Raw genomic sequence first — 14175 nt, 5'->3', positions numbered from 1 at the left:
GCGTAGGGCGGATCCAGAGACCCATTCAAAGGGGGGGGGGAGGTCGCAGAAAGTCACCTGCCAGCGGGGGAAAATGCGACTTGGTACCTCAGCTTACCTTTTGGGTAGAGGGCCTAATCCCCCCCCCCTCTCTTTTCTCTTGGTATCTGGCGCTCCGGCCGCAAAGCCTGCTAGGCGCCCCCGGCCTTCGAACTTGCCGTTTTTGCAGTGTCGTTTCCCGGAGGAAATGGTGCAGCGTCGCTGCCACCACCGCCACCTCGCAGAGCGTCGCGTCGTCGCGCTCCACCAGCAGCCAGCCAGCTTCCGAACGGCGCTTTCGGCGCCCACCCGTCTCTGTCGCACTCGTGGGGCGTCCCGGCCGCCCCGGGGCGTGCGAGAGAGACGGAGCGACCCGCTCCACTCCGCTTTCTTCCGCGGCTTCCGTCGGGCCAACGTGTGCAGAAACGTGCGGTGCTCTCCGTCTCTCAGTGTGATGCAAATGCGGGCCGCCGTCCGCCCCGGTCCGCCAGTTCGCGGTAAGGCCGTGTCGCTGTGGTCGCTCTGTCTCGCTCGCACTGCCGGGCGTCCCGCACGGGCGCGAGAGAGACAGAGCGACGAGACGCCGTCCGGAGTCAGTCTGCAGAGCGGCGCTCAGCGCAGCAACAGCAGAGACACAGAAGACCCGCCGCCCAGTTTCCCGGGCCTTTCTCGTGTCAGCAGCACGGCGGCAGGGCGCCACGGGGACCGTCCGGAAAGCAAGTGGCACAGGTTGGAAGAGGTGAAATACACACTAAATTTCCCATTTGCTTCGTATTACAAACCAACACCCCAGACTGGCCGGATGACAAGCTGTTCGGGGCCCATCCTTCCCTGGTGACTGTTTAGAGATCTGTAATTTTGTCGGCGAGTGCTTGATCGGGAGTCGAACCCGCAGCTCAGTGCCGAGGCGCCGGATTTCGGCCCGCGCGGCCACCGCGACTCCGCCCATAATGGGCCGGTAAGCTTCCCGTTGATGAGTCCCTCGCCGGATGTGGCCGGCCTCGGCTCTCGGCTCGCACTTCGGGGAACGGCCGCCTTCTGGGAAGACACCCTGTGTGGCGTCCCCGCCGGCATCCTCGCCTCGCAGAAAGAGGGACTTATCTGCTCCAATTACTACATGTCCTCCTCCGCCGATGTCCCGCTCGCCGCCGTCGAGACGACGAAGGCACACTGTGTGTCTTGCGGTGAAAAGCTGAACCGACACGGTGGAGATTTCCTCCAATGATACGAAAGAAATTTGACAAAATATCTATCGGGTACAGTAATAATTTTCAGAAGTAGGTTACAAAGTCCACTGTACCACCACGGAGAATCTTCACCATGAGACTTTCTGAGCGCAGAACAGAGAAATTCGTGCAATGCGACTCGACTTGTCATGTCACGTTATTCAGACCGAGCACCGCGCTGTTCGGATACTTTGGCAAGACTTTGGCCAAGACGTCAGCCTCGGCCTTCGTCAACATTTTCGCAGTCGGCGAAAACAGCAGACGCCGCAGCGTGGCGGCACGGAAGCTGCGCGAAGCCGCGTCCCGCCGGGGTGCCATTTGACGCGACGGCGGCGTGTCCCAACACAGGGAGCCGTTTCGTCGCCCTGCCTCTGTCGCACTCATGCGGCTATCAATCAGGGTGCGAGAGAGACAGGGCTGCAAAGAGCTCTACGGCTGACGGCGGCTGACTCACCAAACGGAGCCCGAAGTCAAAACGCGGACGCCGACGAGACCCCTTCGACACCTGTACGACACAAAGCATCCGTCCGCTCTCAACGGCCATGGAAATGATACCAGGGGACTCCGCGCCCGAGCCAAGCCCCGAGGAGCCAAGGCCATGAACAAGGGGCGAGTTTCTTTCGGAAAAAAGGGTCCGAGGCGCGATTGAATTTCGGGAGAGTTATGCGAGCGACAGGTAGCCAGCCGCCGTGAGGGGCCACCTGCTTTGCATTGCTTTGCATCGGCCGGCCAGCTGATCAAGTCATCGTCCGAGGCATCCCGGCCATCATACACGCTCCGTCCCTCTCGCACTGGTGGGCCGTGCCGCAGGGGTGCGAGAGAGACGGAGCGACAAGGTGAGGTGCCGCGGCGACGGGTCCTGCGCAAGTTCGATTCCTGACCGCCTCAAAACTCGCCCGGATCATTCCAGGCCTCGACTTGCCGCACTTCGCGACGCGTTTCCAGCATTTCCATACAATGCCGTGTAAACATGTCGCCCGGTCCGCCGAGAGTGACGGATATCGGCAGCGCGCATCGCCGCAGCTTCACAGCGGCCTGCGGCTCGGCTCGCTTGCACTCATCGACGTCCTCTTGGTCGAAAGAATAAAAACAAATCAAACCGATTGCCGAACTGAATCAAATAAAAATGGAACGAACAATCGACAATCGCGGACGCTTTGTAGCCATCCTCAATCCATCTCTCTCTCTCCCTCTCTCTCTCTCTCTCTCTCTCTCTCTCTCTCTCTCTCTCTCTCTGGTCATTTCTCTGCGGAATGACAGAAAGGCGCCTCCTGAGGGGGCACATCGTAACATCGGCTTTTACGTGAACAAGAAGCACATCTCCTTGGTGTGTGTGTGTGTGTGTGTGTGTGTGTGTGTGTGTGTGTGTGTGTGTGTGTGTGTGTGTGGAATAATCTCGGGCAGGTTATTGGTTGGGTGGATCCCGGCGTCCCGACGTCACCCGGCGTGCCGCTCCAAACGCAACGTACTCACGCAAACATGGACCGGAAACGCTGCATACGAATCAGCGGCATTATTTTGAATTCGCGACGCCGGAGAGGAAACACGCACAGGGGGGGAAAAGAGGAAGAAGAAGAAGAAGAAGAAGAAGAAGAAGAAGAAGAAGAAGAAGAAGAAGAAGAAGAAGAAGAAGAAGAAGAAGAGGCGACACGGCGGAAATGAGGGGCGTTATTTGGCTTAATCGAGCCGAAAACTGGGTCTTCTCTACGACCTGCAGAGCAAACAAAGGAAAAGACGCGACGGACCTTCATTATGCGCCTGCTCTGTCCGTCCGTCCGTCCGTCCGTCCGTCTGTCTGTCTGTCCGTCCGTCCGTCCGTCTGTCCGCAGTCGGCTCGGGAGGATGCTGGGGGCAGATCACACCGGAGTGCCCGTCCGTACCTTCCCTACAGCCGTACCTTTATAACAGGTGTTGGGCCGGCCAGCCCTTATTTCAATAAATAGACGGACGGACGGAGATGATGAGGTTAAAGGGAGCAACGGCCCACCGTAATGGAAGGGCCGAGGGAAGGGCCCGGCAGAGGCGCTAGGACCGCCCGGAAAAGCGTGGCGGGGAAAGCGACCGCCACAGACCGCGTGACCGCGGCTGGCCAGCCTTTCGGCTACCGCGCCGTCCGACTCGAATTAGGAACTGACCGCAGCTAAAACACAACGCCACTGGAAAGGCGTGCATACACTCTCATTCAGGGGTGTTCTAAAACTTGACGCCTTTAGTCGCTTGCCTTAGGTTTTGTACCACCTTGAGTCGCCTCACCACGTAACGCCAAAAGGCGCCTCAAAACAAAGCGCCTAAGGCGCTCTCTTTTGAAACACCTTGGGCTCAAACCACTGCATGAGATAGCAATGCATGGCTGCTTAGGCTCACTTGCAAAGGTGCGTCCCATGTAAACACCTTTCACTTTGATTTTACTAGTGGGGGTGCGGTAGGTCATAAAGGTGTTTGCAGACCACACACCTTTGCGCTTTTTTCAGCCTAGGCTGAAGGTGTTTAGACTCCACGCACCTTGTCCACTGCCATGCAAAGAAAGCGCAAGGTGTATGGCCAGCATACACCTTGCGCTGCATCCATAGTGCAGCAGGGGTGTTTGGCCTGGGCGCACCCCCACTAGTAAAATCAAAGTGAAAGGTGTTTACATGGGACGCACCTTTGCAAGTGAGCCTAAGCAGCCATGCATTGCTATCTCATGCAGTGGTTTGAGCCCAAGGTGTTTCAAAAGAGAGCGCCTTAGGCGCTTTGTTTTGAGGCGCCTTTTGGCGTTACGTGGTGAGGCGACTCAAGGTGGTACAAAACCTAAGGCAAGCGACTAAAGGCGTCAAGTTTTAGAACACCCCTGAATGAGAGTGTAGACTGTCCGAAGCACAGACGGCATAGACACCCGCTGTTCTGGTGCTTACAGTACACACTCACATGCACACAGATGCAGGTGAGATACCCAGTTATATTGATCACATAGCTTTACTGCTGTGGGAGGGATGTGAAGAATATCTCACGGCGGTGATATCCACGTCGTGATTCGACGCTGGCTCCTCTCTCTCTCCCCCCCTTCCACTCCCTCTGCTGCTGTCTATCTCTTATTTCCCCATCCACACCCCATGCAGACAGGATAATGACGTGGTTAGGGGACCTTGGCTGGTAGTTCAGACCAGAGAGGAACCCTTTCGTAAAAATGTCCTCGTTTATTTCAAGGATTTTAAGTTTGTGTGCTGTCAGGAGATGTGGTGTAAATAGGACATACAATCACAGTGCGACGTCTAATAAGGACAATATTGCGGGATAAGCACTAAAGAAACAAAATATTGGAGCACTTCCCTCTTGTTAGTCCGAAGAACTTTGCTTTCAAGGTTCCATGCATTTTCTTATTCCTTTTGGAAGCTTCAGCTGTGCAACGATTTCTTCACATAACCCTAGCATTACCCTCCGAAAACAAGAGAAGCGATTCCACATTTCGAGTCGATGACGCCAGTGTCTGATTGAAAATGCACGCCGCGGGCGCACCGCATGTGCCAATTTCACTCCCCTCCTCGGAACATGCATTTATTTACCCTGGAAAGCCTTACAAAGGCAACACCTCTCCTGACTTCTTTCTTTTTCTTGGTGTGAAGCCTCACCGCCTCTATCACATCTCCCAGACGCACAGGTGGAGGTGTGAAAAATGATGTAACTCTATAGGCGGATGGGGGTGTGTGATCGTTATCAGTATACCTAAGCCTCCGACTCTTGTCTGCTGACTGCAAAAATTAAAAGAAGAAAAATATCAAACAGGACTTGATCAACCTTCGGTGACTCAGCAGACTTAGCTTTAGTTTTTTCTTTCCGATCGGTGTTCGAAGCAACAACCTTTCTGAGAGTGCCGTTTTACAGAGTGACGCCCCTCGGTTTCCGGGTCGCCAACCTCCAACCGCCGCACTGCCGCCGGCAGGGTGGCAACAGTGGGCAACAGCACCGTGTGTGTCCGGTGGCCGCAGCAGAGCTACAGACACTGGAATCACAGGCTGGCGTGCCTCCCGCATCCCTGGACTCGGCTTGGACTCGGCTCGGACTCCCTGGATCGCACACGGATCCGCACGGATCGCACTGCGAGAGGCACCGACGCTTTCTGAATGGGAACCGAACCGCCCGCCTCAGACACAAAGCTGACCGACTCGAGAGAGGGCAGGTGGGGAGGGGGAAGGGGCAGCGGTCCCACGTATCATTCACCTTCAGCAGAAAACATAATGACTCAGACATCAGCAAAAGGCTCGGCGCACAAAACACTCCAGTTTACCTACACCGCTAAGCGCCCCCCGGCACCCTGCCTGCGCCCAAACCGGGGTGTTTGCTATGTGTGCGTGAATCCCTGCCGATGCGTGTGTGTGAGCGCGCGTAACGCGTTTGCGTGCGTGTGAGTGCGTCGGGCTCGTCCAGAGGGCTACACATCGGCAACACGGGGGGTTGGGCAGCATCCTGCGGCTTTTCGATTACCGCACGCCTTTTCGGTCGGCCCGCCACGTAGTGCAGAAGATGCGAATGCCGATTGCAAGCGTGATTGCGAAGATTGCAAAGATGGCATGCCGGATTGCGTCTTTTGAAACAATCATGGCTCGGCGTGCCTCTTACGCCCGCATGGCCAGTGAGGGAGAGGATGTGGGCGCGGGGTGATGGATATCGAAATAAAATCTGACGACAGTCACGGTGCTGTGCTCCCTTTCGGGACTGTACGCACCACCCCCCTCCCCTCCCACCCCGCTGGGGCGTCGCTACTCCGCGCCCCAGAGCCACCCAGAGCCCCCTCGCGTGGCGTATCACTCACAAGCGGCGAGACCCCGCGCATCGCGATGGACTCAGAATGTTGCGGTTATTTAGCGACCCGTTGACACGCAACCTGCGAATAGCGTTAGGCGAAACGCCCTCCACTGGGACAACATCCTCGCAGGTCCAAACGAGAGAAACGGCGCGTATTAATGCACGTGCTGTTTGCACTGCACCGAGCGTGCGTGTGTACGACTGCAAATAGTGGTCCGACTGGCCGGCCGGCCAGGCCAGAGCAAAGGGTACTGCCCTCGACGCTTTCTGGAAGCACAACTTGCTGCAAGCACACTGGAAGCGAGACTCCTTATAGGGCTGACAGGCTGGCCCTCCCTCCCGTCGGATCGGCGCTAAAAACGCTGCCCTGCCCCGTCCTGTCTGCAGGGCTGCCATTGCAGTGTTGCCAATTCGAGAAGACAGTAAGCGGAGCGGGGGCCGAACGGCCGAACGCCTCCGAGCAGCCGGCCGGACAACCGACAACGAAACGCAAAAGGGGGAAAGGAAAGGAAGGGCCGCGGAAAAAGGAAAGAGGCATGCGCCTTTGCATGCGTCACCTCCTGGACCACCGGTACACTGGTATGGGTAACTCGCGCCACACACACACACACACACACAGTGTAAAAATAGGGGGAGGGGTTACTGTAACCTGGCTTCACTATAATCCACCAGGCATGGCGAATCAGTGAGCAAGATGAGCATTAGGTAATTTTTGTCAAAATCGTTTTTGGTCAATGTTTTGTAAACTTTGGCAATCGCCCTTGACGTAATGGAGCACAAAGTGCCGATACATTCCCACCGCAGAAGTCTTCGAAATCCCGAAGTATCGAGGGATAATCTGGCGTTCCCTTGTTAGGCCCCAAGAGGCCCTCGTCCACCCTGTTTGGCCACCCTCCGGCCACCCTTCGACCCTCCAGGCCCAGTCGCCGGCACCTGCTGTATTCCCAGGATTCCCAGTCCAAAGGACTTCCGAATATCCCCACCTAGTAGCGGACAATTTCGACGGTCTCTCTTTTGACAGTGTAGCTCTGTCAGTGCTGCGCCTGCAAGCCTGCACCGTCTCCTTGTACGGCGGTCGCACGGCGCACTGCACTGCCTTATGACGACTCAGCGCCCTGCCTCGGACTACCTCGGCCCCATCAGGACAAGTGCACCTCGAAAACGCGACGCCTGGCCGGATCGGTTCGATGGCAGCGGCACGCGCGGCACTCACAGCCGTCTGGTTTATTCGGCTGCTATGTTGGGACAGTTTTTTAACACTGCAAAACATTCCGCAAACTTTGACACAGAAAATAGTGAAAATGGGGTATGTAATTAGTTCGGCAGAGGAAAACATGAGGAGTACGGGGGCTTCCACAGAGCCATGGTTTCGTTCGGCAATGCGATGTCCATGCGGCCTTCGAGCTCATCAAAAATCAAGTCACATTCTTCCGCGCTGAAGGGGTATTTCGAGACAATCTTTCGACTTATCTGCTATGAAGTCGATTGTTTTATTTGCCCTGCGCCACCCCAGACAGCAGCGCGGCTGAGGAGTTGATAGGAGTCATGAGAGGAGGGCGTCATTTTCTCGGGCGGCCATCAGTCGCCAGTCGAGTGTTGAGGAAGGTTTGTCGGTCTGGCTGCTACCACGAAGTAAGTTCCGTCATAGATAAAATTGAAACCAACCATCGACATATTTGTCACACTGTTTGAATTTGTGCTCCTCACTGTTGCAGGCCATTAATAAAATGAGTTTTGTCGTTATTTGTTTACTGGCGTTGAGTGGGATTGTGGCTTATCCAGTCACTGAAACTTCAGAAAGCAATGCAGAACAAAAAGATAAATTGTGCCATGGTTTGGTTTGTACCCCCTACTTTAAGTTTGGCTCTAAATTATTGTTTTCTTTACTAAATCGTCTCTGAATTGGACCTACAGCGCATGCCGCAGCCACCTGACTACAATCCTTACTTTGAAAAGGTGTTTCAAGATTTGAATAGCGATCCAACATTCCTAGATACCATGGGGAAAGCTAACCGGACAGATGTAGAGGTAATCTCTTGTCATAACTCATGTTTCTTAATAAGACTCCAAGTTGAACCAGTGTTCTTATACATTATTTCAGTCTGGTAAAATTGCCCACGTTGTGAAGATTCTTAGCCCCTCCGTTCGAACACGTCTGAATGAAATTAAGAAAACAGAAATGAGCCGCCTTCAAAACAACAATGCTTCTACAGACCACATTGATTACGCAAATCCAGATACTTTTGAAGAAGAGGACTTAAAAAGACTCATTGTTAAGGTGGGTACATTCATATTTGTCGTTTCATCATAAGAACTCTTTTTTTTAAATCTCGTTTTCTATTGAAAAGGCCATGAGCGATAGGAATGAAATACGAAACAAGCAAAGAAAAGTCTTAAAATCTTTAAAAGAAGAATCGGAACCTAAATCTATCTTTTCTCAGCACGGTAAGAAAAATGTGTTTTATAACTGTCAGTCACTTAGTTACATTCTTTGAGGTAATCTGGATGTTTTCTCCAAATTAGATCTCGATGGAAATAGTCTGGTGGACCTCAATGAATTTAAAGCCTTACTTAGGTCACTTTATCAGAAAGAGGTAGGTAGAATGTGCATTCAAGGAATACCCGAATCTTCTGTGCGAGAAAAGTGGGAAAAATTGGAGCAGAATCAACAACGTGAATTCCAGGACATGGACATAAACAAAGACGGTTTCATTAATTACGAAGAATATAATCGGTCGTGGTTCCGTGGTTCTAGCAATAGTCAGCTGTAGTCGGCTGTAGTTATCTGACTAGCTCTAGGATGCATGGTTCTTGTGGCAATTTTGCTGCATGTGCCTGTCAATCTGAAGTTCTGCTCAGTCCTACTGCGAATCCTGCTGGTGTACAGTACCTATTGTAGGTAAACTGCAGCCAGTCTTTAAATTTTGCTGTGCTCCCTGCTGTATTAATAAAACCAAATTTTCACTGTGAAATGAGACGAGCATAAGTCTGGTTTTTGTCAACCAAAGTCACTTTGCTCCGCGACTACAGCCTCCCAAGTCGAGACCGCGATGGCCATCGCTGCACCACGCCGACCACACGTGCAGGCGCCTGGGCACAGAAACGTAGCAATCCTGGCTCAGGTACCAAAACCGCTGGGTAATGTTATTAGGGGAATGTGCTGTTCCCTCACGTCCGGGCGCAGGGCCGGGCGGTACATCAGATGGCGGGGCGGTGCGCCGCCGTCGCGGGCCATCCCGTTAGTATGTGCTTATTCTTTCTCCTCGGGAACCCTTTCAGCACGACTCCAGTATCACCAGCCAGGAGTCCCCAGTGCAGTCCGTGCGCTTGCAGGCCTTCTGTCCGTCCGTCTTCAGTCCGTGCGCTTGCATGCCTCTCCGTCTGTTCGTCGCGAGAGTGGACATGCGTTTCGCCACGCGTGTCCGAGTGCGACTTGATTACAGGGCGGCATGGGCGCGGCCGGGAGCACCTGCCGCCGAGAGTCACTCCGATGGGTCCGCCGAGCCGAGAGTGTTATGCCCGTCCGTCCGTCCTTCCGCGCCGAAATTAAACGAAAACCGCGCGGCTTGGCCGAAGTGGGACGAAGTGGGCATGCTGTGTGCTCGAATCATTCCCAACGCTTCACGCTCATCACGGCGCTGCCTGCCTGCTGCCTGGTTGCTGCGCTCATGGCCGGTCCGGCTGGGCGCGCTGCAACGGGCGGCCGGTAGGTCCATTCCGAAGAGCACTGCCCTGTAGCACTGTCCGCTGTCTCCGTCGCACCGCAGCGGATCGCCTCACGGGGGCGAGAGAGAGAGAGAGAGATTGATTTGATTTGATTTATTTATTTTAGGTACTTGACAACGAGACTGGGGAGTCCCACGAGCGTCAGTACCGCTCTCACAAAAGAGAGAGAGAGAGAGCGACGAAAGCAGTGTGCGGGATCAGCCAGCCTGCAGGAGTTCAGGCGGAAGCGAGCGACGGTGTGATGAAGAGGCTTTGTCGGTCGAAACGAGGAGCCGCGAAAAAGGGGGGGGGGGGGCTAAAACGCAAGGACCACTTTCCAACGGCACTCCTTCCGATCCGCGTGGCGGCTAAGCAAAAGCCTCTCGCCCGGTTCACACGCGAGTCAGTCTGACTGCATGCCGCCCAGGACCACCTCGGCGCGTGAAATGCTGCCAAGTTTTTGGCACTAAGTCTGACGGCCGGCATGGTGGTGTGTGTGAGTGTGTCCGAGAGCGAGAGTGTGTGTGTGAGAAAGAGAGAGAGAGAGAGAGAGAAAAGAGGGGGGGGGGGAGGAAGAGGGGCGTGCCCTGCGACCACATCTTAACGCGACCCCGATCACCCCCGCCGAGCCATCGTCTGCGGTCTGCATATTATTAAGTCCAATAAATTGGAGCGTAATTATCGAGTAATAGGCTTTTGAGTCTCGTCTGGGACTGTAAAGTCGATTAGAGCGGCGGGTCGAGTGGGTGAGAGGCCGAACAGCAGGCAGTGGGAAATTAAAAATTAAATCTAATCGAATTGGATGGGACATGACACTTACTGGTTTATAAGCGAAGAGGGGCGTTGGTTTAAAAATGGGATGGAGGGAGTTTAGCCAAAAATTAGCCGCCCCCGGGTGGGGTCGAACCACCAACCTTTCGGTTAACAGCCGAACGCGCTAACCATTGCGCCACGGAGGCTTCGGAACGGCTGTGAGCGACCCACGGTGCACCCTTGACGTTCCAAGGCGATGATCGTCTAGCATTGTTCTGCTCGCTAACTAAAAGATGCATCGGCCGGGAATCGAACCCGGGCCGCCCGCGTGGCAGGCGAGCATTCTACCACTGAACCACCGATGCTTCTGCCAGTGAAGGCCGGGGTCCGCACAAGGGGTCCCCCTAGCGCGCCAGACTGGGCGCGCGGCGCGCACGGAGCCGCTGGGCTAGCGGCCGCTGAACGCCGAGCCGGGCCGTGGCGAGCCGAGCCGGTCGGGCATCATCGCGCGGCAGGCGGCGGCGGCGGGAAAATATGAAACGCGGCGGCAACGACAACGATCGTGTCTTTTGTCAATAAAAAGGAAAATAAACTATTTTGCTCTAGCGCCGAATGACGCAACCGCGGCGGCGAGCTCGCTAGCGACTCTGTAAGAAAGAAGCGACGTGGCACTGCACTGCCATGGCCCTGCCCTGCACCGTTACGGTGCGGCGTTAAGTCGCCGAGTTATGGCCGAGTTCGGCGCGCAGGGGGCGAGTACCCATTGCTCACTACAAATCCAAAGGTCAGACTTTACGCCTCTGGAGAGGCGAGACAAAAAGTCTCGCCACATTTTGGCGATACTTTCATGTCTCGCCACAATATGGTCAGATTCAAATGTCTCGCCAATTTATGGCGAGACTTTTTTGTCTCGCCAAAATATGACCCAAAATTATTGAATAGGGTAGGCAATGCATGGATTCATGGCAAAATAGATAAACTACTGCATTATTCACAAAATTCATAAGAAAACATTTCTGATCACCACTGATAGTTGTTTGACCCACTGGGGACTCTCAAGAGTAACGCTGTTTGTTTCGCTCATAAACCAAGAGGTGCGTCTTCACATAACAGGGCCGCTCACATTCAGTTTCATTGAAATCAGATTGTACTCACAATAATCACAGTAGCACTGTGGCTATGAAGAAATTTGCAGGCAGGTTGAGAGTTGATTCATCCAATAAAGATTGTGTACAAACATGTAGCTGTGAGTACTGTACAACTTGGTCCAGAGCACAGATGGTGTAGACTGTTGATGAACTAAACATTTTGACAATTATCCTTTTCCACACGCAGTTTGACAATAGCTCGAACGATAAAAAGACATCTTCGCAAACAGATAACCCAGTTGGCAACAGTCGTCATTGCTCGAAACTAGGAAAAACTAAATTATATCGTTGCAAGTCAAACAATCGCTCAGAGGCTGGCAGCCATTTTAGAGGCTATGTTTTTGTTTTTGGACAGAAGAGGTTATGGGCAGTTATGGGCGTGACGATTTAGATTCAGATTCGGGTTGGGAAATTATACGCATGACCAAACCAGTATTCGCAGTCACATCCTCACATCTCGTAAACAAAAGTAACCTGAGGAAATGGCCGCTGGTTATCATGTTTTCCTCCCGACATTGCATCAATAGAGCAGGAGCAGATGCGATCTGGGAAGTCAGTAGCGGTGATGGGACCCAGAACGTTCTTTACTCACTGGGGATCAATCTCGCGGGAAGCTTGAATTTCGACTTCTTTTCTACCATATATCTACCATTTAAGCGGAGGTTATGACTCGCCACGAATTTATTGGCATTCGTGCCTTACAGGAACATGGATTCATTGAAAATTTTAGGACTTCATCTCGTGAAACAAATAAAAGCTATGCAGTTGGAGGTTATGGACGCTTGTGTACTGCTTGTTGCCTACCCAGCAGGCGCTATCGCTGGGGATCCTACTTTCATTAAGGCCAAAGTTTCATGAGGCAATCTTAACACTCTGCAGCAACTTCTATGCGTGCTTCGATGCGCACAAATGCCTTCTAGGCATCTTTGCAACATTTAACTTCTTTCAGCATTAAACGCCATGCCTTACAAAAAAGGGAGCATTTGAATGTTCCCGCTCATTTGATCCCCAGTGAACCTTCATTTGTCTCGATGTGCTCCTGCTCTATAAAATTAAGTTTTTTCTAGTTTGGAGCGATGACGACTGTTGCCAACTGGGTTATCTGTTCGCGAAGATGTCTTTTTATCGTTCGAGCTATTGTCAAACTGCGTGTGGAAAAGGAGAACTGTCAAAATGTTAAGTTCATCAACAGTCTGCACCATCTGTTCTCTGGGCTAAGTTGTACAGTACTCAAAGCTACATGTTTGTAGACAATCTTTATTGGATGAATCAACTCTCAACCTGCCTGCAAATTTCTTCATAGCCACAGTGCTACTGTGATTATTGTGAGTACAATCTGATTTCAATGAAACTGAATGTGAGCGGCCCTGTTATGTGAAGACGCACCTCTTGGTTTATGAGCGAAACAAACAGCGTTACTCTTGAGAGTCCCCAGTGGGTCAAACAACTATCAGTGGTGATCAGAAATGATTTCTCGTGAATTTTGTGAATAATGCAGTAGTTTATGTATTTTGCTATGAATCCATGCATTGCCTACCCTATTTAAATAATTTTGGGCCATATTTTGGCGAGACAAAAAAGTCTCGCCATAAATTGGCGAGACATTTGAATCTGACCATATTGTGGCGAGACATGAAAGTATCGCCAAAATGTGGCGAGACTTTTTGTCTCGCCACATTTTGGCGTAATGTCTTTCCATTCAGTTTGCAGTGCTGTCTAGGCCGGCCGGCCTGCAGCCCGACTCCGAGCGGCCCACTCTGTCTCTCTCGCGGCCATAGGAGCGTCTGAGAGAGACGGAGCGAGAGGACGCCGTTCGGAGTGCGGGCTGGTGTCTGGCGCGGGAGGCTTCATTTGTGCCTCGTCAAAATCGGCCGTTAAATCAGGAGACGGCGGGGCTGTTGTGCAAAGCGAGCGGCCAGCGGCCAATCCGCGCCGCCCTTCAGGAGTCTCACTCCGAGCGGGCTCTCTGTCTCCCTCGCACCGTTGGGGAACTCCCTCTGCGTGCGAGAGAGACGGAAAACCCTCCACGGAATCAGTCTGCAGCTCGGCTCGGCTGCCTCAGCGTGCCGCAAGGGCGGCGATGTCGCAAAAGTTGCCTGCCTTCGGGCAAGGAGCTATAGTACTTGTTGCCTACCTTCAAGGCGGATTCACCCGAGGGGTGAATCACTCGGCGTTCTGATGTACACATGAGTACATGAGTACGGGTGAGTACACTATATTTTACTCATAAATTTCATATTTGTAAACGTTTTAAGGCTTTATTTAGCGTTTTAAACGGCACTCAGCGCCAAATCGGTCGAAAAACTGGTGATTTTTCGCCCCCTTTCACTGCAATTTGGATGGAAAGACTTCACTCCAAAATATGGCGAGACGTTAAAGTCTCGCCAAGATTTGGTCAGACCTAAAAGTCTCGTCAAAATATGGTCAGACAAAAAAGTCTCGCCACAAAACGGTCATACACAAAAGTCTGACCCCAAAATGGCGAGACTTTTGTGCCTGGCCACGGCCTATAGGCCGTAACCGTCCGGCGCATTACGGCCTCT

General features: G+C 53.0%; 1 protein-coding gene and 2 non-coding genes across 3 annotated transcripts; 1 reads left to right on the top strand and 2 right to left on the bottom strand.

The window, feature by feature from the left end:
• The first annotated feature begins 7570 nt into the window (after window positions 1-7570).
• LOC117641247 (nucleobindin-2-like) lies at window positions 7571-9001 on the top strand. The gene is made up of 6 exons (XM_034378406.1): window positions 7571-7658; window positions 7742-7864; window positions 7941-8054; window positions 8128-8304; window positions 8375-8471; window positions 8550-9001. The coding sequence occupies exons 1-6, from the start codon at window positions 7572-7574 to the stop codon at window positions 8795-8797; spliced, it is 846 nt and encodes a 281-aa protein (XP_034234297.1). The 5' UTR covers window position 7571; the 3' UTR covers window positions 8798-9001.
• Window positions 9002-10617: 1616 nt separating this feature from the next.
• On the bottom strand, window positions 10618-10690 carry Trnan-guu. Its single transcript has one exon. It is a non-coding gene; the product is annotated as a tRNA-Asn (tRNA).
• An 88-nt stretch (window positions 10691-10778) lies between these two features.
• Window positions 10779-10849, bottom strand: Trnag-gcc. The gene has a single exon. It is a non-coding gene; the product is annotated as a tRNA-Gly (tRNA).
• Between the last annotated feature and the right edge of the window lie 3326 nt (window positions 10850-14175).

The sequence above is a fragment of the Thrips palmi genome, unplaced genomic scaffold, assembly GCF_012932325.1.
Source record: "Thrips palmi isolate BJ-2018 unplaced genomic scaffold, TpBJ-2018v1 HiC_scaffold_15, whole genome shotgun sequence".
NCBI classification, from domain to species: domain Eukaryota; kingdom Metazoa; phylum Arthropoda; class Insecta; order Thysanoptera; family Thripidae; genus Thrips; species Thrips palmi.
The sequence above is the reverse complement of the archived record's forward strand: the minus strand, read 5'-3'. Positions and strand labels throughout refer to the sequence as shown.

Excerpts from the sequence above, each read along its gene's own strand:
- LOC117641247 (XM_034378406.1), top strand. The coding sequence starts at position 7,572 with ATGAGAGGAGGGCGTCATTTTCTCGGGCGGCCATCAGTCGCCAGTCGA. Across the intron at positions 7,659-7,741 it reads GGTCTGGCTGCTACCACGAA|GCCATTAATAAAATGAGTTT; the intron begins GTAAGTTCCGTC and ends TCACTGTTGCAG. Across the intron at positions 7,865-7,940 it reads ATAAATTGTGCCATGGTTTG|CGCATGCCGCAGCCACCTGA; the intron begins GTTTGTACCCCC and ends TTGGACCTACAG.